This window comes from Paralichthys olivaceus, chromosome 4, assembly GCF_024713975.1.
Source record: "Paralichthys olivaceus isolate ysfri-2021 chromosome 4, ASM2471397v2, whole genome shotgun sequence".
Classification (NCBI taxonomy): Eukaryota; Metazoa; Chordata; class Actinopteri; order Pleuronectiformes; family Paralichthyidae; genus Paralichthys; species Paralichthys olivaceus.
In genome coordinates, this window is record NC_091096.1 from 13,420,678 (window position 1) to 13,447,842 (window position 27,165).

General features: G+C 40.7%; 3 protein-coding genes across 4 annotated transcripts; 1 reads left to right on the forward strand and 2 right to left on the reverse strand.

Moving 5' to 3' along the window:
* Window positions 1-96: 96 nt before the first annotated feature.
* ube3b (ubiquitin protein ligase E3B) lies at window positions 97-9,060 on the reverse strand. Of its 2 annotated transcripts, XM_020100938.2 has the most exons (28): window positions 8,914-9,060; window positions 8,413-8,733; window positions 8,096-8,264; window positions 7,824-7,941; window positions 7,597-7,656; window positions 7,403-7,507; window positions 7,222-7,318; window positions 7,032-7,117; window positions 6,856-6,938; window positions 6,616-6,721; window positions 6,416-6,536; window positions 6,146-6,323; window positions 5,726-5,892; window positions 5,443-5,610; window positions 5,164-5,335; window positions 4,964-5,082; window positions 4,773-4,887; window positions 4,550-4,649; window positions 4,350-4,469; window positions 4,076-4,252; window positions 3,879-3,989; window positions 3,633-3,770; window positions 3,469-3,534; window positions 3,323-3,381; window positions 3,015-3,197; window positions 2,766-2,877; window positions 2,585-2,677; window positions 97-2,502 (listed from the first exon to the last, which is right to left on the reverse strand). In XM_020100938.2, exons 3-28 carry the CDS (start codon window positions 8,254-8,256, stop codon window positions 2,311-2,313), a joined length of 3,207 nt encoding a protein of 1,068 aa, XP_019956497.1. In that variant the 5' UTR covers window positions 8,257-8,264; window positions 8,413-8,733; window positions 8,914-9,060; the 3' UTR covers window positions 97-2,310. The 2 variants fall into 2 exon arrangements, with proteins under 2 accessions (XP_019956497.1, XP_019956499.1); XM_020100940.2 differs by lacking the exon at window positions 8,914-9,060 and having other exon boundaries at window positions 8,413-8,839.
* Window positions 9,061-9,199: 139 nt separating this feature from the next.
* On the forward strand, window positions 9,200-12,922 carry kctd10 (potassium channel tetramerization domain containing 10). Its single transcript, XM_020100941.2, has 7 exons — window positions 9,200-9,327; window positions 10,223-10,436; window positions 10,541-10,710; window positions 11,065-11,151; window positions 11,258-11,310; window positions 11,424-11,619; window positions 11,708-12,922. The coding sequence occupies exons 1-7, from the start codon at window positions 9,325-9,327 to the stop codon at window positions 11,924-11,926; spliced, it is 942 nt and encodes a 313-aa protein (XP_019956500.1). The 5' UTR covers window positions 9,200-9,324; the 3' UTR covers window positions 11,927-12,922.
* myo1ha (myosin IHa) lies at window positions 12,550-25,466 on the reverse strand. Its single transcript, XM_020100942.2, has 32 exons — window positions 25,174-25,466; window positions 21,509-21,643; window positions 21,324-21,439; window positions 21,034-21,232; window positions 20,847-20,927; window positions 20,220-20,399; window positions 20,030-20,128; window positions 19,845-19,958; window positions 19,690-19,761; window positions 19,452-19,571; window positions 19,306-19,373; window positions 19,084-19,189; window positions 18,913-18,993; window positions 18,717-18,808; window positions 18,366-18,460; window positions 18,199-18,245; window positions 17,951-18,031; window positions 16,322-16,427; window positions 16,116-16,233; window positions 15,914-16,027; window positions 15,753-15,829; window positions 15,605-15,673; window positions 15,439-15,523; window positions 15,195-15,357; window positions 15,022-15,105; window positions 14,841-14,934; window positions 14,358-14,413; window positions 14,137-14,272; window positions 13,982-14,052; window positions 13,645-13,742; window positions 13,461-13,560; window positions 12,550-13,355 (listed from the first exon to the last, which is right to left on the reverse strand). The coding sequence occupies exons 1-32, from the start codon at window positions 25,177-25,179 to the stop codon at window positions 13,329-13,331; spliced, it is 3,090 nt and encodes a 1,029-aa protein (XP_019956501.2). The 5' UTR covers window positions 25,180-25,466; the 3' UTR covers window positions 12,550-13,328.
* Window positions 25,467-27,165: the final 1,699 nt, after the last annotated feature.

The following is a 27,165-nucleotide window of genomic DNA, read 5'->3' on the forward strand; positions in this document are numbered from 1 at the left end:
TCCCACACTCAGCAAGTTTTAATTGAGACTAATTTTTAAATTGCGATAAGGAATGTCAGAGTGTTCGGAGAAAGGAAAAAACACCCATTATCTGTAAATGATTAAAGAAATGATTTATATAATGCTGTTGTACATGATTTAACATTACAAGGAAAAAAAGTATTTTACACATGGAGATCTCTTACAGCAACACACTTCCTGTAGTGCAGCCAGATTCAAAGACACTGAAAAAGAGATAAAACTTTCACAGGCAGGGTGTGGACATTACCAGGATCATTTATTTTTTTGTACTAAAAATGTTGCATTAACAAAAATCTGCTTCAGCAGTCCACACTAGTACAATTTAAGTATACCCTACTCTTGACATCGTTTAAAACAGATGAGCCATCTCATCAGACAAGACACACAAGCTTGTGAGGTATCGTTCATCTGTTCTACAGCACATCACACTCAGCATGGTGTGCTGTGAATCCATTCAGTTTCCACTTTTTTTGCTTGAAGAGATTCGAATGAGGAGCTGAAGCAAGGTCCTCCTGACGCAAGTCAGATTTGAAAAATAGAGTAGACTGAAAGTAGACTGAAGGAAAATTTCAATACAACCAATTTTCATATATGTAATGGTTGTAATTATAATCTTTTTTATAATATTGTTTTGTTAGTGGCCTTAATCTTACTTGTTAGAAACATGGCAACAATGACAGAGTATGTTTTATAGCTTGTTACATATTGACAAAAAGTATTTATGCTCATTAATGACAGAAAACATTATTTGCATAATAAAGAACTTTTGATGTTTTCTTAATTTTTTTTTTAAGTTGCCGTAGTCTTTCTGGTTAAATGACTAAAAAGTCTCTTCCTTGACTTTGTGTTGGAACTGAACCCTGTGTTAAGTGATTTTTAGGCTTATAAGGTAACATTCACTCTCATGTCCCTTTTCCTCACGGCTACAAATAACAGACATGTGTGCAAGATTTCCATCTAAAGGGAGCATCACATCAAGCAGTCACATTTGGTTGATGAACAGTCCATGACATCATGTTGAGGTTTTTTTTTTTTTTTTTTTACACCTCAAATTCTTTCAGCATGGCTTAAAAAGTCCACAGAGATAGGAGAGCATTGTGTTGAACCCTCCTCGGTTGATGTTGTCGTGGTTGCAGTGGTAGTACAGTGGTTGGGTTTCTGCGTGTTAGTAGGAGCAGAGAAGAAGTCCAGGTACATAGCCCCCGTTTCTATGGCTTGTTTCCAATATACGTGGTTACTGGTTACAGCTGAAATACAGTCAGACTTGACAGCGAGAGACGGGGGGGGGGCAAAACATGAGGCACTCAGCATTTTTGAAAGGTGTAGTGATAAATCCTCCTCTTTACATTACGTACAAAGACTAGCATCATCGATTGACTTAACTCTTCTTTTTTTAGGTCAAGAACACAAGTGACATTTATGGGCTGCGTTCTGCTCAACTGAACAGAGACAAAAAGACAAAATATTTCCAGTTCCGGAGCATCTTATCTAAATCAAGCATCAGCTGATCAGATTTTTTTTTCTGAGAAGAGATCCTTTTTCTGCTTCACCACAACTGAGGCAGATGTTTGGTTTTCAAAGGTACTGAGGACAAACAAACCAGTGGGTCAACATTTCTCTCAGGTGACTACAGTGTCTTTTGGTGGGGGAGAAATGGAATGAAGGGATTTTCTTGGAAAAGGGACTTAATGTAATTGACACAGGATCACACACAGTGGCTGTGAGCCATTCCTCCTTCCTGGAGGTTGATTTGTCTTCCATTTATAAAAGATGCATTATGTTCAGCAAAACATTTTAAGACTCGTCCTAAATTAACTTAAAGTTGCTTGGATAATGGAGTCCAAACATGTAAGTATATTAACAATACATCGCTTGGTTTTACTCGAGGGAGTTGACCATGTGTCTAATGGCTTGCATTGCATCTGTATTGCTTTCCAGTTCACTTCAAACGGGAGTGTTAGTTCCGAGAAGGATTCTGTTAAGCCTGAGAAACAGAGATCTAGCCACTATATATCCTAATTTCATCAGGTTAAATACACAACATATTGAATTTCTGGAGTGGCAGGGGAGATGCTCAAAATTGGATTGTGCTGCAGAAACACCATCCCCTTAGGTGTGAGCTGTAGTAGAGCTGAGCTCCTCCAGTTTTAAAGAGACAAAAGGAGACTTTGTGGGTCCTTCATGAGTCCCCTTGACGTGACAGGCTCTAGTCCAGGTAAGCCGAGCCTCTTGCATGGTTCACACTGTTGAACCCAAGCCTCCTGTGCAGATTGTCCCGATGCAGCTGAGTTAGGACAGCTCAAAGCCTGTATTCATACTGATAGCATAGCGCAGCTTGTCCCGCAAGATGCTCTTCTTGCTGTAGTTAGGCAGCTTGAGCAGGTTGAAGCATGTTGACGAAGTGGGAAGTCGACCACCGGGTTCCTTCTTGCGGATAGTGAAAAAACCCCTCAGAACACTGCCAAGCGTGTCTCCAGTGTCCTGGTCACAGGAAATGTTCTGTTAGTACAAACGTAGCACACGGATGACAGCTTCAACACAAACAGTTTGTAAGCAGAGTCACCTGATCATCTGAAACTTCCACACAACGGATGGAAAAAGGTGGTTTGAGGTAGGCAAAACCTAGAAGAGGAGGCCTTGAACAGCTGGTAACAAACTGTAAGAACACAAAGAATAAGAGAAAACACTTAAACCAAGTTGAGTTAGAAATGAAATGCTTTTGAATGTGACAAAGGACGGCTCACTTTAAGGAACATAGCCCTCTCTTCAGCATTGAAGTCACTGGACAGGATGTCCCACAGCCAGATGATGACACGATGGCTGCTGTGGAATCCTCCATAATAGACTGTGTGTTTCCTGTGAGAAGAAAGAGAAGAAAACAACAGAGATGAGCTTTTCCAGCTGTTTCTACATACAGACATCACAGGCCTAACTCAATTAAATGGCCATGTTAGAGACATGATGAAAAAAGACAATGATGAAATGTTATATACTTGAGGTCATCAAGATCAATCTCTGCATTGTCTCCCGAGACAAGGCGCTGAACCTCAGGCGTGGAGAACATGTGCAGCCACTCAGGGTTAATGATGCTGCGGAAGCCCCGAATGAAAGCTGCAGTTTGCTCTTTAATCTGTGTGTGCATCCGGAAGTGAGCCATTAGGTGGATGTAGCTGATCCTGCAGGATATGGTAGAGTTGAGGTCAGAATTAGACGATGATTACACGGCGGCAAAAGGTCACTTTTAAACTTAGCATGGGTCAGTGTCCAACTAAATAATACAACTAAATCCGCATGTACATACTTGTTTTCATTGGTGACGAGCATCGTTTTCCCCCCAGGCATCAGCTCATGACAAACAAGCTGTAGGAGAAAACGAAAAGTAACTTTGCACACTTAAATTAATTTATTCATTTATTTATGTATATTTTCTCTGTTTTCCATCTTTACCTGCCCCATGACATCCTCATCATAGGATAACGTCAGGCCTAGATCCCCTACATCTCCATCATAGCGCTGACAAATCAGATACGAAATGTTCACTTGATATTAGCAAACAAAAATACGACAGCGTGAGGTTGACAAGAAAACTTCAAGTGTAATTTTTCTCTGACCTTGATGGAAGTGAGGTTCTTGTAAAACTCTGAGTCCAGAGAAGGAAGCTCATCAATGGAGCTATAGAAAGTGCTGTGGTGGTGACCCAAGACTTGACTGAGGAAGAAGGAGGCAAACGGGACGTCCACCACAATGCCCTGAATACACAGAGGTAATCAAGATACAATCGTTTAAAAATCACCTACAACACTACCTTCAGAGAGAGAACAAGAAAAGAGTTTGTTTTTTTAAGAAATTCAATGTACCTCATAGACAGCTTTCCCGAGCATCTTTCCCACAAACTCAAACAGTTGCAAATGGTTCTCGTGGATGTAAGATGTGGGAGAAGGATAAAGCCTTTCATTTCCACTGGTGGTCTATGGAAAAATAAATATCATATCATATGAAACAGTGTAATCAGAGTCAGCAGCAGATATGTGGCGGTTTGAAAACAGCCCATTACCTTGAACAGGTTGAGAGCAGGATTGAACACTTTCTTAATGATCTCCTCTAGAAATTCTTTGAAGACACCATCCTGGTCTATACCAGCCTCATCCACTCCCAAGTCATTCACAAACTTCACACGAATAACGCCTTTTATAGAATTCGCCGGTAACCGACGGAGCTGATCATATCCATCCTAAGAAGTAGGAAATAAGCATTGTTTTGGTAAGATATATATATTTAAACTCTTTCAAAGTTTGCTCTCAAAATCTATTTTCGATTTTGTTTGTTACCTCCAACATCCGCGAGCGACGGATGGTAATATGGGTGACGTGTGGAGAAGCAGAACTTGTTTCTACCAATCCTAAACTTTCCTTTTCCTTTGTTACGATGTTCCTGAACAGCAGCACCCTCTAAAATGCAGAAGAAAATAATTTACACAACTGAAAAAGAAAATGACACATCCTTAAATCAAAGAATCCTGTTCACTCACGTTTTTATGTGGAATAACGTGTGGGATGTACTGCAGTAACAGCTGGGCTCTTTTCTTTCCCTTTTCCAGCTCTTGGAACAACAGGCTGGGCTTTAGGTCCCTAAACAACAAAAGATGTAAAGCATGTTAGCAATTGATCCCAAAGCTGCCTGTCCTGAAACAGAAGGCTGGTGTGTTCAGTAAATCTGTCAACAGCGGTGTAGTGGTTAGATTTTGTATTTACTTGCGTAGCCAGTGGTCATCGGGGGTGAACTTTCGCCTGCAGTCTCGTTCATAGAGCACCATCAGCCAGCCATGAACACTGTGGAACAACTCCAGTTTCTCTCCCTTTGCATTTTCTATCATAAATAAAACAGCGTTTCAGTAAAACAAAAAATACTCCGCTACCAAGTTTTAGTGAGGTCTCACACTTACCTAAGATCCCATCCCATACCATCTTGAACACAAATGTGTTCAGAAATGAGGAGATCGTGATGAGTTCCTCGATCTTGAAAGATGTTTGCTCTTCATAGACTTCAATGTCATCCAGAATTCTGTAACATGTTGACACATATGTCACAGAATGACACAGCATAACAGGGCTTGTTATGCACAGTAGAAAACAGTGAAATTACGTGATGAGGTGCCGCGAACAGTCACAGAACAGCATGAGCATAGATAAGAGCTGCTTGGACTCTTCAGTGTCATTGTTCAGACATTCCATGAAGAGTTTGAGGCCTCCCTGAGGACCCAGCTCACAGATGAAGGCCCACAGTTTGGGCAAAAGGTCATCAAGATGTGTCAGACCTGCAGAAAAAAACAATCTGCCTTGAAATACTTCATCATGAACTTTCCAGGGACTTTCAAAATACTGTGTTTGCATATATAAAAGAAAGCAAGCTTCTGATACTGACCAGTGAGTATCTGGAGGCGTATTTGTGTCAGTGTAGACAGAGCAGTCTGGTAGAGCATACAGATGCTGCACACTTTCTGAACTTCAGCCGAGTCGACTCGCTTCCCTCCGACTGGTTTAAGGATGTTTCTCACAGAGGCAGACTTCTGAAACGCTCGCTTGAAGAGGTCTGTCAACACGGGAAACACACCAGGGATGAAGAACTTTTAAGAATCTTTAAACCTTTTTTATATTAACTTATACGATTGTACTTATTTTCCAATAGCTTTGGGTTTATAACTCACTTTTAACTGGTAGATTGTTTTGTGATGTACTAGGCTGCGGAGGCGGAGGGGTGGGCTCTTGACTCTCTAGCTTTTTAGAGAGGACGTCACTAAAGAGCGTTCGAATGACAGCAACACCCCACAGGTACTGAAGCTGTTTAGTAACTAGCGGCATTGACTCGTTCAGGCTATGGAGAAGACAGAAGAGATAGCGAGGAGACAACATCAGGTATACTTGACATTATTCTTTTAACAGAAAGAAGAAAAAAAAAATTCTTCCTTAGGAACCACCAGGTAGCTGTCTACTAAATCATATTTTCCATCAGGAATTTGAAGTTTTTTTATTTGTGCAATATCTGAGAAGTCAAAAGGGGTCCAGCTTATTATTTTCTGGTAAATTTACTTAATTTTCTAAGTCTGTTTAAATAAAATTTCACTGACCCGTAATCTACAGTTTGTGAGAACCAGCCCAGGACGGGGTGCCAGTGGGTGAGGTTGGACTTCTTTTGGGACACATATCTCTGGCAGTAGGACAACATGTCAGTCAGGTCCTTCACAAAATGACTGGCCTCCTCTTCAAGAACTTTTTCATTGAGGTAACCCAAGTGAATTAGGTTTCCTGCCAAACAGATACAGTCAGAAGGGTAAAATTAGAAGACCAGAGATGAGATCAATGAAAGAGCATGTCCATATTTATCCAAAACACTATACCAAGTAAGCAGAGCGTGTGGCTCCCCTCCAGACACACACAGATGTCTGAACACTGCTCTTCTCGGCTGAGAAACAAAATGAACTTCCGCAGGAGGTCATTCGTCTGGATGGATGCCATACACTGTAGAAAAAGAGCAGATTTTAAAACGCCCTGTCATACTTCATATTATTCTAAATGTTATATACAACAGGGCTTTTACCTCTGGAGTGAGCACGTTGAGGTGGGTCACGACAGCGGGAACTGACATGATGTGGATGAGGAATGATCTCAGCAGGTTATCTGAGAAGTGAGCCGCAACAACTGGCCTAAAAGTATTCAATGTATGTAAAAAAAAAAGCATGGATATAGTATATATTACATATCTGTTGCAATCTATGCATTAAGCCTGGAATAGACAGTTTTTGTAACAGTATTTACAGCCATGAAATCACCAGCTTACCTTAATGATAAAGTGAAGATAGCTGTTAGAGTGCCTTTGGACAGAGACGGTCTCGAGCGAGCTAAGCCATTGGTTAGCAAGATCTAAACAAGAAAGATGAAATATGGCATTCAATGTGTATAATTATAAAATGACAGCAGAAGAGGAAAATGTTTCTTTCTTGATCATACTGTTACCTGCAGTACTGAATAAAATCCCTTTTGATTCAGATGCCCCATGATATTTTCACAGATCTTCATCAAAGCAGGTCTGAGAGCTTCTCCTAAAATAATGAGGGAAATATTGTGTTTTTCTCTGCAGAAACCATGTCCCACAATAACTAAATATATGTTTTGAACATAAACCTCATCTGGACTTGAGACATACCCTTTCCTCGGACTATCCGCCAGGTGGAAGTGTCCGTGAAAGTCACCAGCATGGTGAGGTATAGAGTTACCAGTTTATTGTCCTGAAGAATGTCAGGCTGCAAAACAGAAAATACAGAGTAATATCATGTGCGCACTTTAAGTAGCATAACACATTTTTTCTGTTTGAAGTCAAGACTGACCTTCAAATTTTTCAGTAGCTGACAGCCGGTCCACAGCACATCTTTTATCTGCTTGATCCAGAGGATGGTGAGGTCTTTGGAAAGAGCCAAGGACACATACCAGACCTGAGAGACAAATGGGAAAACAGTCTCTGAGAAACTCATTACATATAAGAGGGGTTACAATGTGGAGGGTGAAACGTGCACACACTCACTTTCGATTCATTTTCAACCTCCATGCTGGCAAGAATAGCACGACAAAGCTTCTCGAACCTCTGTGTGAGAGTGAATAAAGTCAAACAGGAAAAGAATACAATTCATGCCTGTTCCTACATTAGATGAGGATTAACAGGCAATAAAATATTATTATAAATGTGAACTAACTTGATCTTGTTATGCACTAAGCATTGTTCATGCCGAATCAGCACAGCTGGTAACTCACCACCTTATCCTCCTGGCGATATATAAAAAGTAGTTTCCGGGCAATTTTGAAAATTGAAAGTGCATTTCGTTTTGATGTCCCGGTTTCAGAAGCTTGAAAATAGTCATCAACCTCTTTCCTGGGGAGTCACAGAAACACAGATCCAACGATCATGCAAAGAGAATAAGAACAGTTCCACTTGAACATGATATTCTCAACAAACACACCACACTCAAAGCTCTTCAAACCACCAGTGACTGGGGAATCAGCAATAAAAACAGAAAACAAACTACCTCATTTGCTTCTGGAGTCTGCAGCGACAGAGAAACCTCCTGACCAGAGCCTGGATGTTGGTGGCCGCTCTCTCCTTGTCCTTATGCCCCTTCCTCTCCTCCCTGGCCTGCCTGGCTTTGTCCAGGAACTCGGACTTGGAGATTTGAGGTACACTGAACATTGTGCACCCTAGAAAATAAGAATCGAACCACTTAGCTGCTGTACAACGAAACTATAAACTGATAATCCACCTGCTTGTACTGATAACATTTGGACAGATACTCCAGCCGGTGGTAAAACAGCATCCTCACACTGAGTGAACATTATGGTGAATTACCTGCGATGATCCTCTGGTGAAGACTCTGCCTCAGTCTATGGCCTCTGCCCGGCCTCTAGCCTCACCTGCAGCTACACCCCCTCATACGTCTGCTTGTCCTTGAGAACCGGGCGGGGTGGAAAGCGGCTGAATCGTGGAGACTAACTTATCATCTCCCTGGAAGCAGCGACGTAGTAAAGATGGAGCTGGGTCAGTTAGCTCACGGGGCTAGCTCCACTTCGCTGCTCGGCTCGGTGCTTCCTCCAGGAGAATCTTTACGAACTCATTTCATGACATGTATCATCCCCGCGGGGTTAGAGTCGGTCCTGTATCAGTGACAGCCTGGAAAACAGAGGGAACACACCGTTTCGAAATGTAAACAATGAGAGGGGATCCGTACATTGACTGCAGCCATTAATCCCATGTGTCGCATTAAATGATTCCGGGTACTGTTTTTTCTTTATGTAGAAACCTTTAAATTAGAATATAAATCTTAAAACGCTACATTAACCAACAAACCACCTTTATATGTGTCGTCTCTGCAGCAAATCTGCATTTCAGATGTTGCGTTAAGCTCACAATGTGTGTGTTTTCAGAGAGGGACTGTTTTCACTGTTGCTCCCTTGGCAGCGGAAACGTGCAGGCTAAGGCTAAAAACAACTCAAGCTAATGTTTAAACGCGTGAATTAAAACTGCAGTTACAGAAAGTGAACTGAGGTAAAAGGCTGTGTCGTTACTTTAGTCTCGTTTAACTCATCTCGATCATTGGCAAACTCTCTGGAACCTTTAACACAATTCAGTGAAATGTCCCTTTAAACGGCGCACAGGAAAGGTGACGTCATGTTCATAACTGCGCAGTGGCGAACCGGAAGGAAGTGGGTGTTAGCTGACTGACGTTAGCGAGACATATTTACGAAGTCTGCTGCGGCTTCTATGGTAAATATATTTGTGTTTTTATCAAACAACTAGCGACAAAACACTAGCAACGACACACACAGACAAATACCGGTACAGCCGGCGATGTAATATATATATTTACTGCCAGATTTGTAATAATACAGCTAACTTTAGTCAATGCTAACTAGTTAGCTCGCTAATTAGCCGAGCTAGGTACAATTGAATTATTATTGACTGGGTATAGATAGACTGGTAAAGTTTACACAGATAAATAAAAGCCTTAAAATACATTTCATAACGATCATTATTAGCGCTTTGAAAACGATCGCAACCTTATAGTTAAAGTGTGTAGCGGTGTTTTTGAATGGTCTCCGTCCAGCCAGTCTTTCTGAAGCTTTATCACGAGCAGCTGAGCAGGAATAACATCGTCAGGAGACAAAACAGCACTGAAGTGAAAATCCCCCAAAACACATCCAACTGTTTTACCTCGTTGATTTGTGTCAGAAGTAGCCTCCGCTCTCATATCAGTCAGAGTTGGAAAGTCTCGCTAATGAAATGCACGAGTCACTTCATGTTTTCATTTTTCCTCTTTATTTTTTAACAACCTTGATTTGATCTTACTAATTGTAACTGTTGAGTAACACTGGACAACATGTTCCTTCATCAGAACATGGACACACACTTTCTTAAAAATAAAACTGTATTTGTTAGCTTACTTTCAAAACTTAGTTGAACCACAAATTGGCCCCTGGCTGACATTCAGAGACAGTTCTGGAAAGTCACAAAATGCTGAGCTAACATTGGATCAGCATTTTTTTTAGTTACTTAAAATAAACGTTACACTCATCTAAGTTTATTTTTTAACCAGCTAATCCAGTGAGAAACCCACTCAGAGCCAGGTGTAGGTTCATCCTCTCCATTTTTTCTGTTACAGGAAGAGATGTCAGGAGAGAGCGTGGTGAGCTCGGCAATGCCGGCAGCTACAACCCGGACTACATCCTTTAAGGGCTCCAGCCCCAGCTCTAAGTATGTGAAATTAAATGTGGGTGGGGCGCTGTACTACACTACAATGCAGACACTGACCAAACAGGACACAATGCTCAAAGCCATGTTCAGTGGCAGGATGGAGGTCCTCACAGACAGTGAAGGTGAGCTGTTGGTGAAAATGATGTATTCACAAGCAGGGTTCATGTCATCCCTTCTCTCGCTGTGATCTATGACTAAGTGTTACTCCACCGTTTTGTATTCATAGGTTGGATCTTGATTGATCGCTGTGGGAAACATTTTGGAACAATCCTTAACTATCTTAGAGACGGGGCAGTGCCGCTCCCAGACAGTCGGCGGGAAACTGAGGAACTGCTCGCTGAGGCCAAGTATTACCTTGTCCAAGGCTTAGCTGATGAATGCACTGCTGCCTTGCAGGTACCAACACTTCAGTTAGGCAGAGAAAAATATTAATAATTTGTATAATGGCTTGTTTGGTTTTTTAAACCCAATTTTGAAGTCACTAGTTTACTTTGAATATACAAAATTGGAATGAACCAATAAGAAGATCATATTGATGATGGGCAAAAAATAAGTGAAAATATTGTTTTAAGCTAGTCTATGTAACATTTCGTGGTGACAGTTGATAAATTAAACAATGATGAGAGTTGCATATCCTTCATTACCTATGTTACTTTCTGCCACCAGGTGGCTCCCTTTCTCTTATTACATACTGTATGCTGCATTTTTGCAGGTGGAAACTTTTTTGAATTGTGATTTTTTTTTCACCAGAACAAAGAAAGTTATGAACCTCTTTGTAAAGTGCCTCTGATGACATCGTCCAAGGAAGAGCAGAAGCTTATTGCAACATCAAATAAGGTATATTTTGCTTTTTTACATTTTGTTTTTCATTTCTAGTGTTTCAATTTCAAGGAAATAATCATTTGATTTCTATTTAAAAGCTCAAAATTCTTTGTCTTCACAGCCTACTGTCAAACTTCTGTATAACAGAAGCAACAACAAATATTCATATACCAGGTGAGTTTTCTTCCACTGATATCAGGAACTAAATATCTGAAGGAACATCATGAAATACTTGTTGTCTTAATTGTCTTAATAAACATCTGTCCTCTTTCTCCCCACCCTTCCAGCAATTCTGATGACAACATGCTGAAAAATATTGAGCTGTTTGACAAGCTGTCCTTACGTTTCAACGGGCGAGTCCTTTTCATCAAAGATGTGATTGGAGATGAGATCTGTTGTTGGTCATTTTATGGGCAGGGGCGTAAGATTGCTGAAGTTTGCTGCACGTCCATTGTTTATGCCACAGAAAAGAAGCAGACAAAGGTGAGTGTATATACCTCAATTTGTTAAGATGTCCACTCTTTTAGGTTGTTTTCCTCTAATCTCTCATGTAACACTATTTCTCTCTTAGGTTGAGTTCCCTGAGGCGCGCATCTATGAGGAGACCCTCAACATCCTTCTCTATGAGTCCCATGATGGGAGGGGTCCAGACAATGCCCTGCTGGAGGCCACAGGAGGTGCTGCAGGACGATCTAATCATCTGGATGAGGACGAGGAGCGAGAACGAATTGAACGAGTTCGTAGGATTCATATCAAACGACCTGATGACCGCACACACCACCACCAGTGACCTGCCTCTTTTGACCCGTCAGCCCGTGTCTCTGACCCTGGACATTCTTTGCACCACGCTTGTGCCTTACAACACCCAGCGCCTCTCGCTCGCTCACTCTCACTCTTATTTTATCAGCTTTCTCTAGGAGACTACTATGAGATGAGAGTCCTACAACAGCGTGCAGTGGTGAAGTGATTTTGTGTGTGTTTGTGTGTCCACTTGTCCTCTTTGTTGAGTGGTCTGACAGGCTGTTGTGATCGTTAGTCATGATTACTCCTATCATTGTTTTCTGCTCATGTGCAATGAAAACAAAAAATATATTGTCAGTATACATTTGTTAATTGAGGTGTGAACTAGATTACATCTAGGAGAACAATAATTATATCGAGTAAGCAGCTAAAAATTAGTGTATATAATTTTTTTTCCTTGTGGTCCTGACGGGTCCACTGTAACAGCAGTGGATGAAGATGTTGAACACAATGAGGCCACATGGTGGCACTGTTTTACTCTTAGAAGATGTTATCAAGGCTATTTTGTAGCCTGCAGATACTAGCAATTAAACCTTTTTTTAAATATAATTTTTTTGATATATGTAAGATATCACTGGTGGATGCAACATTTTACTGTAGTGCTTCTGCCACATTTACTTTTAACAATATGCATTTCCCCTTCACTAAATGATCATTATTCTCGGTGGAGGAAACTTGAGCTGTGTCCTGAGGTGTTAAATGTACTGGGTTGATTGAATGATGGATGCTGAGGTTGAAGTGAATGACTGTTACCAGAGATCTACTTGGCAGGAAGGGAATCCTGTCTACAAGCTTTTAACAGGGTGAGAAATTAGACCTGTCCTTCGTCGCTGCATTCATCAGAGAATGTCCTGTTTGCACACAATAGGTTTAAGTCGAAATATGTCTAACAATCACCGTACTTGTAGTTCTGTTGCACAGAAGTGACCATATATGTATGTTTTATATTTATACCTACTTTATCACAAATAAATTTTTACAATCATTCTGTTTTTAATTCTCAAATTACAAAGTTTCAGCACCAGAATGAGACAATCTTCTCAAGCTGTTTATAAGTTAAGCTAAGTGTCTTGTGAGAGTTTTGCATTGTGTTGATTTACACTCCAGTGTCAACTTTTGTTTTGAACTTTGGTAAAAAACAACAAAGATAAAATGATGATGAAACTAACCTTTCATTGCAATTTAATGTTCTTTGGTGAAAAATTACTTTGATTTGTTTACTACTGTGAGTGGATGAAAACAAAGATGTAATTGTCCAACAAACAGGTTTATCCAGGGTTTGTAAAGAGCAGCTCTTTCTGCTCAGGCACAGACATGTTGATCTTCCCTTTAGGGGTCTCTTGATGAAATATGCAGAGGCTTCTTGTGTGTCTCCTCCTCCTCCTCACACGTTACCGTATGCGAGCCCGAGTGGTAACCTGCAGAGGAACACAGTTTGTTTCAAAGTGATGTCTCCTCATCTGCAGATTCAGATCAAAGCGCATCAGTACATAAATCCTTCATCATCACCAGACTCAACTCACCACCATGAGGTGTCCGTTCTTGGCCTTGTATACCATGGGCTCCGGTCCAGTGCTGAAGTCCACCGCACTCTCTTTCCCTGGCTGGGTTTCAATCTTGATACTAAGAATCAAGGCAAACAAGTGTAGGTGCACATATCAAATTTAATTTAATTATGATTCCTGTCTGATTTCTATACACACTCACCTGCCCTGAACCACTTTGATCACGTTTTGTTTGTTAGCAATGACCCCAAGTTTGGTCAAAAACTCAAACAAGTGGTCACACTGCATCACCAGGTCCCCCTGAGACAACCACAGGACAAAAGACAAGAGGACATTAAATAGAATTTTTTTGTAAAAACTGAAAATCTATGAGGAAGATTTCTTTACGTATCTCTCTGTTAATTCATTAATAAGTTTGATTTGATCCACACAGATCATATCACTCACATTTGCAATATGAATACTTTTCACAGAAATCCGTTTTTGAGAACAAGACTTATTTCTGGAAAGCCTGAATATCTGCAGCATATTACACATACCTTCTGTTTAGGGTCCTCACATGTTATGTGGAAAACAACTGTACCATCAGTCAAGTTGCTGACTGAAATACCTGCAGAGAGTGAGGACAATGTTAAAACACATCTAAAAACCTCCCTGATGGTGAGTAAAGTGTTGACCATCGTATTCATGTGACCTTTGAGGAAGGTGAAGAGGACTCTCTGTGTGATCTTGGCCTCATCCACCACGTACGCAGCCGTCTGGGTGAGGATGAGCTGTCGAGGCCTCGGTTTGAAGCCGTTCCTGTGGTACTTAACTACCGGGACAGCGTACTGCACAAACACAGGATAGAACACAGTGAGGCGTGTTTGACGTGATGCTGTTTTTCCCACTGGGTGCATGATGACAGTTTATTACCTTGATGCGCTCATTGCGAATCATCTGCAGGACCCTCGGGTTTATGTCTTGTTCACCTGGAGACATTAAATGGTGCGAAAACAGTCTCTTTGAAGTAACAAACAGCCTCGCTCCTTTCTGTATCAGGGACTAATAAACCCTTTATGTGCCGGGGCGTTCATTAGGGGTGACCAGGCCTTTGCCCCAAACCTGAGCAGCAGTTTACTGAGTGGGATCAGACAGGCAACATCATTTGGGTCTCAAAGCATTGAAGCAAGCTTTTATGAATGTTTGCCACATTATTTTGTGTTTAATTTCATTTTATTCTCTTCTGTTTTACAAACTGATAATGTTTCTCTTGGATTGATTGCTGTTCTTTTAATCTCCATTTTTACTCTGGATGTGTTTGCAATGGAAAAGTGCTATATAAATAAAGGTAATGATTATATTAATATTATTTATAGAGTAAAATAGTATTTTGAATACAGAATATGTGATACTTACTGATTCTGGTGTCTAAGAAAGGTACAGCAACACTCTGTGGATAACTGTCCTTTTTCCCCTTGAAGAGGGAGCTGGTGACAAGTTTCAGCTGAAGCTGAGGGGATGAAACAAAATTAAATCTCTCTAGAAACAGAACATGTGATGATCCAGTTTTATGCAGCACGTTCAACATGGGAGATACCTGTGCTTTCTTCTGGGGTGTAATTCCCTTCACATACTTCCGCACCATGAGACGGTAGTGAAGCGTACGCAGGGTCTCTGATGCCTGACAAGAACAGAAACGTGCACTCAGTCACAATAAAATGTCAGCATGTCTTTCATCTGTTTTGCTATGAAAGTGATGAACTAGTTTACCTCTTTGACTACAGATGGTGGCGTTAACCAGGTGGTTTTATCCAAAACGGTCTTTGGCAGATTCTGTTTGAGTCGGTTCAAGTAACTCTGTCTCACAAAGGCCAGGTACTCTGAGTTATCCGTGTTCTTAGCCTGTCCTCTGGTCATGTAGCCTTTAATGAATCTGAATCAGGTTGTTAAATATCAAATGATCAAAAAAAAGGAGGGGTGGAGCTGTGTGATGATGATCTTTCGTCTTTCTTACTTCTTGATGACTTTCACAGCCCAGGCTCTCTTCTCTCTCTCCTTCCGAGCCTGCACTCCTCTCCAACAAGTTTCAATCTTAGTGGCTGAGGACGTAAAGACGATAACAGAGGGTGTGTGATTGCAGAATGGTAGTCCCCATCTGAATCATGTGTTGCAAGACTTACCAGCTTCTTTTTGTTTCCTGAATTCTCCTTTCGCCTTGTACCCTTTGTATTTGGCCTGGAGTCTTGTCGCTGCAGATTCAGAGCATTAAGCTGGATCATTGTGCAGGTACAGTGATGACCTATGGTGAAAGACTTTTAGAGCACTCACCTAGTTCATGTTTACATTTCTCATAAGCATCCTCTGTGGCATAAAGTGTCCTCGGGTGGCGGATGAATATTTTTGTTCTATAACAAATGAGGGTAGAAAAGCTTGTGGTTACTCCTGGTTTAAAGTGCATTTGCTCTGTTGTATTTAGGAAGTGTCCTCACCGCCCCATTTTGTATTCATTTGGCAGGTAGCCCAGATGTTGAATCAGCACTTCCACTCCATCAGCGGGAACACCTCTCCAGTGAGGCCAGGTGGCCGGGCACAGCGGTTTGTATCTGTGAGATTCAGCAAACCACCCACACAGAATGTTGTAAATGAAGCAGAAAGGAAGAACTCAATTCAACAGGTTCTTGAATTTATTACCTCTTTAAGAAGACCTCATATTTGCGTCTGTAAGCGAAACCAGCTCGTCTGACCCTGAGGTGCTCCATCAGGCCCAGGTACTTCACCTGGTGTCTGATTAGTGCTTCGTCAAACTGACCTGTGAGTTTGTGAGACAAGGATCAAATTCACACGACTCCGTCCTATTAACAAAACAGCTGAAAGTGCCTCTCTATCAATTCAAGTACCTGGCTGTTTGGACTCATTGGATTTAAGACAGCGTATGTACCAGGCCTCTTTAGCCATGAGGATCTCTGTCAGCTTCAGCAGGCTGCTCTTAAACTGGGTCGCCACCTACAGACACAACACCAGAGACGTAATCCCCAACAGTTCATCTGTCAGATCCATATGGCTTTATGATGACACAGGCACTCTGCCATTGACATGAAAATGAAAGAATGACTTGTCTTTGTCTCAGGGGTCACTCCAGATAATCCAGACCACTAATTTGTTTCTTCTCATTTGTAATCTCTGCAGTAGATAGATAGATAGATAGATAGATAGAGTACTTTATTCATCCCCGGAGGGAAATTAAGGTGTCATAGCAGCTTGTGTATCGGAACACAACAAAACACAATGCAATAGAACAAAACAAAACAAAACATTTAGGTAAAAAGAACAGAAACAGAAACACAAGATGAATAGGCAGACAAGTAGTGCAGTGGCAATATGATGATAATAGTAATAATGATATGATGGTAATGTTATTGTTAGACAGTATATAAGAATATTAGTACAGTATATATTTATATATATATATATAGTATACAATATAACATAATATATATTTATATAGACAGTAATTATACCAATATAATAGCAGTATATAGTAATAATGGCAGCAATAGTATATATAATAATAATAATAGTAGTAGTAGTAGTGATAATAATAATATAATAATAGCATGTACACATGTATAAATATGTGTATATAGACTTGTAAATCCGAAGAATATACAGAGAATATGCAGAGTATGCAGAGTATGATATAATATGATATGATATATAATATATAGTAGGGTATAATTATAAGTACTTGACTATACAATATACTGGCAGTGTAAGAATACGTGGACTGGATGTGCAAAAGACAATATTATTGTATAAAAAGGTCTGTAATATTAAAGTGGTTTAAATTAACACACGTAGTGTAGTGCAGGGTACATGGTGCAAAGGTGACAGGTATATTAGTGCAGTTCTGTGATGGTGGCTCTGACACCAGAGCTCGACCAGTATAGATTTTCGGGGGGCCTATGTCAGAACTGATTTTAGTGGGTAAACATTTCTGATACCGATGTATTGGCTGACACATTTTGAAAAATTGGAAATGATTCCTAAAATTCAGCTTGATATTTTACAGTTTAAAGATAAACTATATCATGAACTATAAATAAAAGGAAAACACATCCTAATATGTATAGCTTGAATTAAGAATTTAAAAAAAATGTAAAGTGTAAACATAAACACATCTTTGTGCACTGTTTATTCTAACATAGAATAAATATAGAATTTTTTGCTTCTATGCAAATCAGGAAACATAAATGTGAATACTACGCTGTGAAGGGCGTATATCAGCCAAATGTTAAATCAGCCACATATATTACACATCTCTTCTCTGAATACATTGCAGTGTGTAGCACATATGTCCGGAGTTGGCTACAAGAGAAAAAAGTTTATAAGCTTGCAAATTTCAGTGTGAAATTATAATGACTGGGATAATTCACATTTCAGATTTTTATATAGCACATAAATCTGAGCTATGGCAAAGTGTTGCTAATAACATATTACACTGAGGGGCAAATATAATCAGCACTCACTGTTTCTGGTCTCCGTCTGCTGTCTGGAGCCATGGTGGAGAAGCACTCTCTGACTATGGCATTTTTAGACTGACACATCAGCTATGAGATGGTGTATAACACACACACACACACACACACACACACATACACATACAAATTTTAAGTTCATTTGCAATTTCCCTCTTGCTCTATTTTCACTTCAGGAACTAAGTCTCAGCTTATTTTCTGTTTTACATGTTATAAAGTATAAAAAACTGTTGACTCACATCTTTTATGTTTCTGTATAACAGGTCGTTATTTTTGTCCAGGAAACCTACAACATCACCGTGAAATAAAAAGAAATATATCAGGAGTCATAGATGGGACTGTGTCTGTTGCTCAAACTAAAAAAATATTTAGTTGTTTGAGGCCTGAGATTGTGATTCCTTTTTACCCACAACACAGTAGGTGACCTCCCCAGCATAATGCAGGAGACGGAAATCTCCCCTCTCCAGAGTCTTACGTGTCACTTTGTCGGCCAGTTTGTGCCTGAAAAGAGGTGGAGAGGGACGGAGGGATGAAGAGTGAGAGGCGAATCCTAATCCTCCATCTCTATCGGCTCACTGTCGGCTCACTCACCAGTCACACAGTCAGCAGAAACATGATACTCACTCAGTATCATTTAGATGTATTTAATAAAACAACTGGTTCATTTTCAAATGTGACGTGACACATGATATTCCAATGCAGGACAGATTTGTTTATCTAGATGTCAATACTCTCTTGTAAATTGAAGCCGACTCACGAGACAAAGTGTGGGTGATTTCCCATCTTTTCCTCCAGTCTTTCCAGGAAAGTGAGATCTGTGGCTTCTCCCGGCCTCAGACACTCCTCATCCTGCAGGAGATTTATTTTACACAGTTTCACAATATATTTTATGGTAACAGTTTATTTAAAAAGAGGCTGGTGAGGCTTTGAGATCTGTTTCATCAAGTACGTACCAGTATGGATATGATTCCTCTGTGTTTCTCCTCAACCAGATCACAGATGATTTTATTATTGAAGAACTGTACGGGCTCCCACTGGGGAAAAGTTACAGAAAGTGAATGAAAATCTATATGATGCAAATGAATGTGAACACCCTTTTTTTATTTCCTGGTCATCAGGATTACCTCGATATCCTCTGCTTCATATTCTTCCTGCTCAGACTTGAGCGTCAATTGGATAAAAAGTTGCTGCAGCTTCTCGTTGCAATAGTTTATACAGAACTGCTCAAAACTGCGAAACAAAAAACAGCTCAGTTTGAATATCCAGAGGTGAAACCATTTTTCTTGAAGAATTCTCATAACCGAAATATTAAATTGTGCAGAAATGAATAAAAATGGTTAAAATACCTGTTAACATAGAACACCTCAAACCCATAAATGTCCAGAAGCCCTATTACAGTCTTTCTTGAAGAGTCCTGGTAGAAAAACAGTTAGAATTCAAAGTCATCTTCACTGCCTTCAGTTTGCCGTCTGTCGCCCGCTCTTCTTCTCACCTTGTTCTCCATGGACTCGTTGATCCTGTTGACCAGCCAGGTGAAGGTCTGTCCGTAGATGGCTTTAGCCAGGGCATCTCTGGCGTAGATGGCGTGATCGATGGTGAAAGGGCTGAGGACCTTTCCAAAATATACAAAATCATAGTTTCTTTTAAACAGAACTTTAAGTTTAAGAATTTTAAATATAAAAACTGTCTTCTGATGAATTAAACTAAAAGACACGTTGTCCTGCATGCACCTGATCTTTATTGGCCTCGATCTTCCTGTATGTCAGTCCCTCTTGCAGAGTTTGAGCATCAACCCCGAGTAGCTGCAAGAGCAAAAAACACAAGATGAGTTTCATCGTTGACTTTTTGTGCTAAATCTGAAAAATGACTTGTGAAATTTTCTTACATTTGAGACCCAGCGCAGCTCTCCATTGTTGTTCAGCAGGGCACGGCCTTTACTGTCAGAGTCAAACTGAATGTTCCCCAAATGGAGGACACTCGAAACTATTCCAAACAAGTGCTGCACAGAAAGAAAGTTTTTAATGTGATGGAAAACTGCAAGGTCAAAGTGAGCAACAGCATCCAACTCACATTAGTGTTAATCTCATCGATGTTGATGACCTGCAGTGCATTTTTGACCGTTTTCCATTCGTTTTTGTCATTGATGGAGGACACAAGGGCACACTCTCCCTGTCAAAGAGAGTAAACACAGTGACATGATGACAAAGTGTACGAGTGTCTAATCTAATTCACCACACCATGATCACAGTCACATAAATACCTGGGTAAGATAATTGTAATGCTGGCAGTCTCCCTTCAGGCCCAGCTGGTGGAGCAGGTCGTCCTCTCCTCCCTGCACCAACTGGTAGAAGATGTGAAAGTTTCTCTCCCCGTGATTCTGGTGCACCACCCTCGACTTCTCCAACAGGTAGTTCAGGATGTGGCCTCCGACTGCTTCCCCCTAGAGGCATCATGATCCTAAAGACAGCAGCTCTACAACTTGCAAAAAAACACACAGCCTATGGTACAGTGGCCAGATTGAAAATAGTTTTCGAGGATAAAGTATGATTTTTTTTTAAAACTACTTTTCCAGTACTATGAAAGAAAAGTTGTTACTCGTATTTTGATGAATTTCTATTGGATTAACAAATTAATCCTTTGAGTTTTACAATTTAATCTTAAAGTCATTTTAAGCTTTTAATTTGAAGTTAAACAAAATGTTTTTGATAAACTTAGATTCTCATTTTTGTTTCACACATTTCAACCATCCACATGTTCGCAAAAGTACTCATAGTATTATTTCTCCTTTTTTTTCTATTACTTTAATATCATTATTTCTAATTTCTTATTTATAGTTTACTGAAATAAATCTTGGAGGCACTCTGTGAATCTGCCACCTGACGTTTACCTCACTGTCAAACTGAATGTCCATATACTTCCCAAACCGACTTGAGTTGTCGTTTTTCAGTGTTTTGGCGTTCCCAAAAGCCTGCAGAAAAACACACACACACAACCATATCACATGGAATAATTAATGTCAGCATGTCCAGCCTTTTGGATTGTCATCGCAATGATGTAACAGGAAGTGGTCAGACCTCGAGGACAGGGTTGGACATGAGCATTTTGTCCCGTACTGTGTTGAGCAGAGCGGTGCTCGGACAGCTGACGGCGTAATACTGCAGAATCTTTTTGGATGCCTCAGTCTTTCCTGCCCCGCTCTCACCAGAGATGAGGATGAAGTGATTGGTGAACTCTGTTAACATTGTGTGGTAAGCATTGTCTGCCAAGGCGTAGCTGCAGGGAGGCAAAAAAATCATATTTCTTATATCAACCCTGGTTCACTGCACATTCACCCTCATAGTGACATTATATATAATATACTCACATGTGTGGTGGAAGCTCAAAAAAGTTGACACCCATGTAGAGATCCATCTGTTTGTTATTGTACATGTCCAGCTCTTTATAAGGATTAACAGACACTAACAAAGTGCCGATGTACGTCTAAAAGAAAGAGTTAAAAGTTATATATTTACTGTGAAAGTGCACATCAGGGTTTTACTAAAGACTCACATATATGAGATCCTTGCTGAAGCGTTTCTTGAGGTTGCTTAGGAAGGCTGCCTCTGTGGTTTCATCCAGGAGGACAAAATCCTGGATTCCCACCCGATCTCTGGCAGTCAGGGCACCCTCCATGTCCAGCTGACCCTGAGCAACAGGTCATATCAACCATAAAAACCTAGATCCACAGCCTCAGCACAGCAGGAGTGAGTTTTAAAAGAAAAATTCCTGCAGCTTTTTTATATTTCTAACACATATACACATTCAATGCCTCATATTTATAAGTTTTGTCACAGTTAAAAACTTTGAGTGTGTATTTTTTACTGAGAGTAATCCAGAAGAGGAAGCAGCCTCTGCCAAAGTTACTATAACAAGTGCAACACATGTTTGCATGCATAACAATGATGTCCACATTTTGGCAAATGCAGCTGGATGAATGAATGCTTGAATAAATGTCTCCGTGGGGGAGGACCGCACTGAAAAAAGCTCCAGAAAAAGCACAAACATGGTCCCTGTTAGTTCAATTGAAACGAGGGGTCCAGAGGTCCTATGCGTCTTTGAAGCAAAGCTCTGTGATTGTGCAGACGAACAGACAGAAGCTAATGATCACTACACAGCAAACAGAGACCTTGGCCGGCAGCCCACGGTTCACCAGAGCTGACGCCTACATAACACACTGTGCAAATGGACTCAGGGAGCCCAAAACAGCGGCACATTTAAAAAGCATAGTGGGAAAAATTCCACCAATCTGTTTTGCATTCTCAGCACCAACACTTAGACCAAAGGTTTTCACAGCTTTTGTTGGTTTTGTATTTTTCTCTCTCTCTCTCTCCCTCCTTTGGAAGCAGAAGTCCTTTGATTCTCAACTCTCTCTGTAAAAACATTAAAAAAGATAATCCATTGGATCTAATTGACACAAAGCCCTCCGTTCCCCCTCCTCCCCTGCTTCTATCCTCCGCCTATGGCCCTCGTTTCTTCTGAGAAAGGCTGAGTGTTTTTGTCCTGTAAATACCACGGAGCAGAGACAAAAAAGACGTCTTTAAAATGCAGTCTACAATCCATTACACATATTCCCCCTGCATATCCATTCAGTAATTATTCATTAGAAAACATTTAACGTCACAGTGAATTTCACACTAGGCAGTCGAAACACAATGGAGGAGATTTGGCCTATTTTGGGGTGAGGAGTTGGGGAGGGGTTGGCTGTACAGAGGAAGGGTGAAGGCGAAGGAGGGGGGCAGGAGGGGAGCAGCATTTGTCTGATCTGAGAACCTCTGAAACGGGGCCATCTTGAGACAACGGGGCAGACTAAATGGTGCAGTAACGGTCTGTGCCCCGCTGCTTGCTGTGACACTCATTTAGTTTGCCCCGGGGGCGAACAATAGAGGCTTGTTCTTAGCAATCCTGTGCTGTAATTTGGACTTCATTACTCTGCTCACACGGGGCCCCATGGAAGGAGAGAGGAGGCTAGTCAGATGAGAGTTTTTTCCACCTGTCAGCCCCACATCCCCAGTGCTCACCCCTCTACCCAACAATACCCCTCACCCCGTGTCCCCACCAATAACCCTTACCCGACCCCCTTCCCAGAGCCGCCCCCCCTCCACCCACCCACTTTAAGCCAATGAGACAGGTGAACAATATCATTGAAGGAACTCTTTTTTGCACGTCAGAATCAATCTGGCGATGTAATGGTAGTGGTGCTGGTGTGGGCTATCCGTGACACCCCCTTTTCTTCATGGGAACAAACTTCTCTCGAGGCAGCACAGGCAGACAATATGCTGGGACAGCGTGACTTAGGGATCTGCCATACAGTATTACAAGTAATAACATGAACAGATAAGCCCCTGTCAAGAGGAGGAATAATGAATTCAGTGGTGATAATAACGCCAAAGTTTTTAGGTTTTCATTCGGCGCCCTGCCAAAGTCTGAAGATGTCCATTCAGGTTTCCTCTGGTATCCTGCAGGTATTTCTTTTAAACAGATCTGTCCGCAGCACGCACAAGTGTTTCCAATGACACTGTGCTAGAAAGGCTGAACACTGAGTGGGCGTTTAGGATTTCTTGTCCAGAGAGGACAGATAGAATAAGTTTTCCTCATGCATGTGTTATTTGAAGCTTTGTATTAACACGAACCAAGCAGACTGGATTGTAATACTAGTTATAATTAACAATCAACGGCCCAATATGATGCACAGCGGAAAGAATGATTATGTAATGTATCCATGGAGCCATTGTCGGATCAGGTGAATTGCTTCACTACCTCAGAGCACAACCAATTGTATTTTAATTAAGAGATGGTCCCTCAACTTGGTCTAGAGTGTCAGTGTTGCCTGAGACAGAGTGATCTCATCTGTGTGAGGAGTCAAGGGAGGGAGGGAAGGAGGGAGGGAGTGGGGGAGCTAGGACTCAGCAATTTGCCAACTAACACGAAGGTTTATCTCCCTCTTAACAAGGATTCTGCATGATTATCTAGTTTGTAGGTAAAACCTCAACTCAAGCCTAAAGGTCATCTTATATCAGTACAACTAAAAGCTACTTCCTTACCTCTTGGTTCTACATAGTTTCTATGGATCAGGCTGCAGTTAACCACAAATTTTGAAATATTGGCAAATACAGCAGCGAGTCAGCTTAGCTTATTACAAATACTGCAAACATACAGACTGTATGAAATGAAGCAAAACTAACTTGGCTATATATATAAAACACCTACATCTTGTACAATTGGAGCCAGAGTCAGTGCAGTTCTGATCCGGGCGTGGATCCAGAGAGGTCCCCTCAATACAAACGCTCAACTAATCACAATTAAGTCTGTCAATCATGTCAACCTGTTTTTATAGCAATACCAAACCTACTGCAAACCTGAACATTTCAGCATACATCAGTAAGATAATTACCTAAAATGACTCAGACCATGTTTATATGTATTTGATATTTACTTTGACATTTTGATTCATTCCATGACCCAACCACTAAAATGGATGAGGCAGGATTTTCTTTTTACCTATTCTGCAGCCAGCCACCAAGTTGCTATCCAGAGCCTTTGGCTTCATTTTAAGGCCTGCCATGTTGTCCAACTTTATATGGAGCTGGAGGGTAACAGCTGGCCTGGTTCAGTCCGAAGGTAATAAAATCTGCAAACCAGCACCTCTGAAGTTCACTAATAAAACTTATATAAACAATATCTGATGGTGTGATTTTTATATAAGCAAGAGTGAGAATAGCCAGGAAATAGTTCAGTACATGAACCTCTTCAGAATAGTGCAGATTGTCATTTTCAAACTTTGGACTTTGTAGGGATCAATCAAACAAGTTATTAGTTATTAAATTAGATGATTAAATGATAGAGGATTTTGTTGACTTTGGAAAGAGCCCTGTTATCTGTTCCCCCCGTTTCTGGTCTTTTATTCCAAACTAAGCAAACTGGCTGCTGTTTGTAGCTTTCCACTAAACAGAGAGAGGGAGGAGAACACTTCTAGACTATATAATTACCTTTGATTAGTGTCCTTCGCCAATAGGTGTACAATGGGACTAAGCAGGTTTCAGCCAGAAGATGCTAGAGTTGTAGCTGTCAAGTTTTATCCACTCCGAGCCTATAGTCTGATGTCTGAACTGCCCCAGGCTGCATTTCGTTTGGTGGTTAAAAAAAACACACACAATAAGACAAAAGAAAACCCAAACCTGCATCTCTGAAGCTATTGTCCCGCCAGGTGCAGAATCTCAGAGAGGGTCCACAGATCTCCTTTGGACCAGAGAAGTTAGACAAGTAGAGCGTGTCCCCTTCTGTCTGTTTGCATGGAGACAATCAGTGAACCTGTAAATGCTAGATTATTCACTGTCATCCAGATTAATTAAAAACACATTTATTGTCCTCTCTGTTCTGTCTTGTGGCTCATTCATCCAGAATGAAGTAGTAGTACAACGTTGGTGATGTTGCGTTGAGGCCTCTGAGCACATATGCTTCTCCACACCATTCTGACCCAGGCTCAGGCCACTGTGGGCCGAATGCTTAATCATTCATGCTGTAGGAGGAGGAGAGACAGAGATCTTATTCAGTGCTTACCTGGGTATCTACTGCTCTACTGAGTGTAACATAATGATACAGAAACAAGATCCAAACCACACCAATCCAACCATCCTCCTTTCCCTCTCTCCTTCTTTCTCTGTCTCTCCTTCTCTTTACCTCTGAGCTCCATTGCATCACTACTAACAGAATAAAAAGCCCAGAGTCTCTTTCTCCCTGCTTTCCTAGTCTAGGTCTGGTTACTGATCTTTGATTGGATGGATACATTACCAACTAATCATCAGCTGCTTTTATTACTCCGTATAACAATGCTTGTCAGGAGAGTGCCATTGTTTAGAGCTGCCAATGCGATGTGGCTTCTGTGAAATGGCACTGGGTTGATGCCCAAATGCAATTACCTAATTTTTTGCTTGGGTGACAGCAATTACCAGATAACAGCTCCTCTAATTAAAGTTTCAGTGACAGCATTCAAATGTCAGGGACATTTCAAGTATATATATATATATATTGAGATATATAAAGTGTAGACGTTGCAGGAAATTTGTGAATGAGGCAAAAGATTGTTGGACTGACCAGACCTGGGAACATGTTGATTTGTGGACTTTGGATAGCCCTTATGTCCTTCAACTCCAACTGAACTGTGCTCATGGGAAAATTTGTCTCGACTGACTGACATTTTATTTGTTGAGAAACATACAGAGTAAAACACACAGACTTATATATAAAAATATGCAAATATGGAGTATATACATATAAAAATGAAATATTAATATAAAAACATAAGCTTGCTTGGCTGAAATTGGCAGTATTGTAGCATAATTACAAATTTAAAGAATTAAATTAAACTAAACTAAAATATTCAATTCATTATTTTGTTAATTGTTTTTATTGTTTTGTGAAGCACTTTGTAACTTGTTTTCAAAAAGTTTTATTTATAGCACGTATATTAAGGGCTTGTGTCATTGACTCAGTTGACTGACTTGCTGAAATGAATGAGCCACTTAGTTTTAATGCTCCCAATAAGAAAACATTAATTGATACATCACTATTAAATCAGAGGTTGATTTGATACAGGTACTTTAATTTTGTGTGAATATTAAGCACCAATAGTCACTTTTCTTCTGCGTACAAAAACAAATGCCTTTAAGTAGCTACACCTTGCCATGAGAAACTGGGTGGGAGTAATACTATGTTTACCTGTGTAACCTAGTAACCACCATCAGAAAACACACACACCCACACACATACACAATGCCAGGTAACACAGGTGTCTGTTTTCTCTGCTCTGGTGACTTAAATGTGAGAAAAGCTCAGGTTTCAACAAAATTTTTGGATTAGTTAATATTTGGAAAGCTCTCAGTCAATTAGGCCATAGTGGGCGACCACTTGAGCTTTCAACATATTTGAATTATTCACTCGCTGCTCCAGAAAAGTTGTCAAGGTTACCTCTGCTGTCGACCCACCTCTCCCCCGGCCCAGCGGCCCGGCAATGCTTGTCCAATCTTAACAAGCTTTGTGCTACCCACTGGGCTCTGATTCAGCACGAGACCCGGCAAATCCAATTACACAGGAGTCAGAGAGGTTGATTTTCCCATTATAGATTCCATGCTGAGAATGAGAGCTGATGATAACACTCACATCACACCACT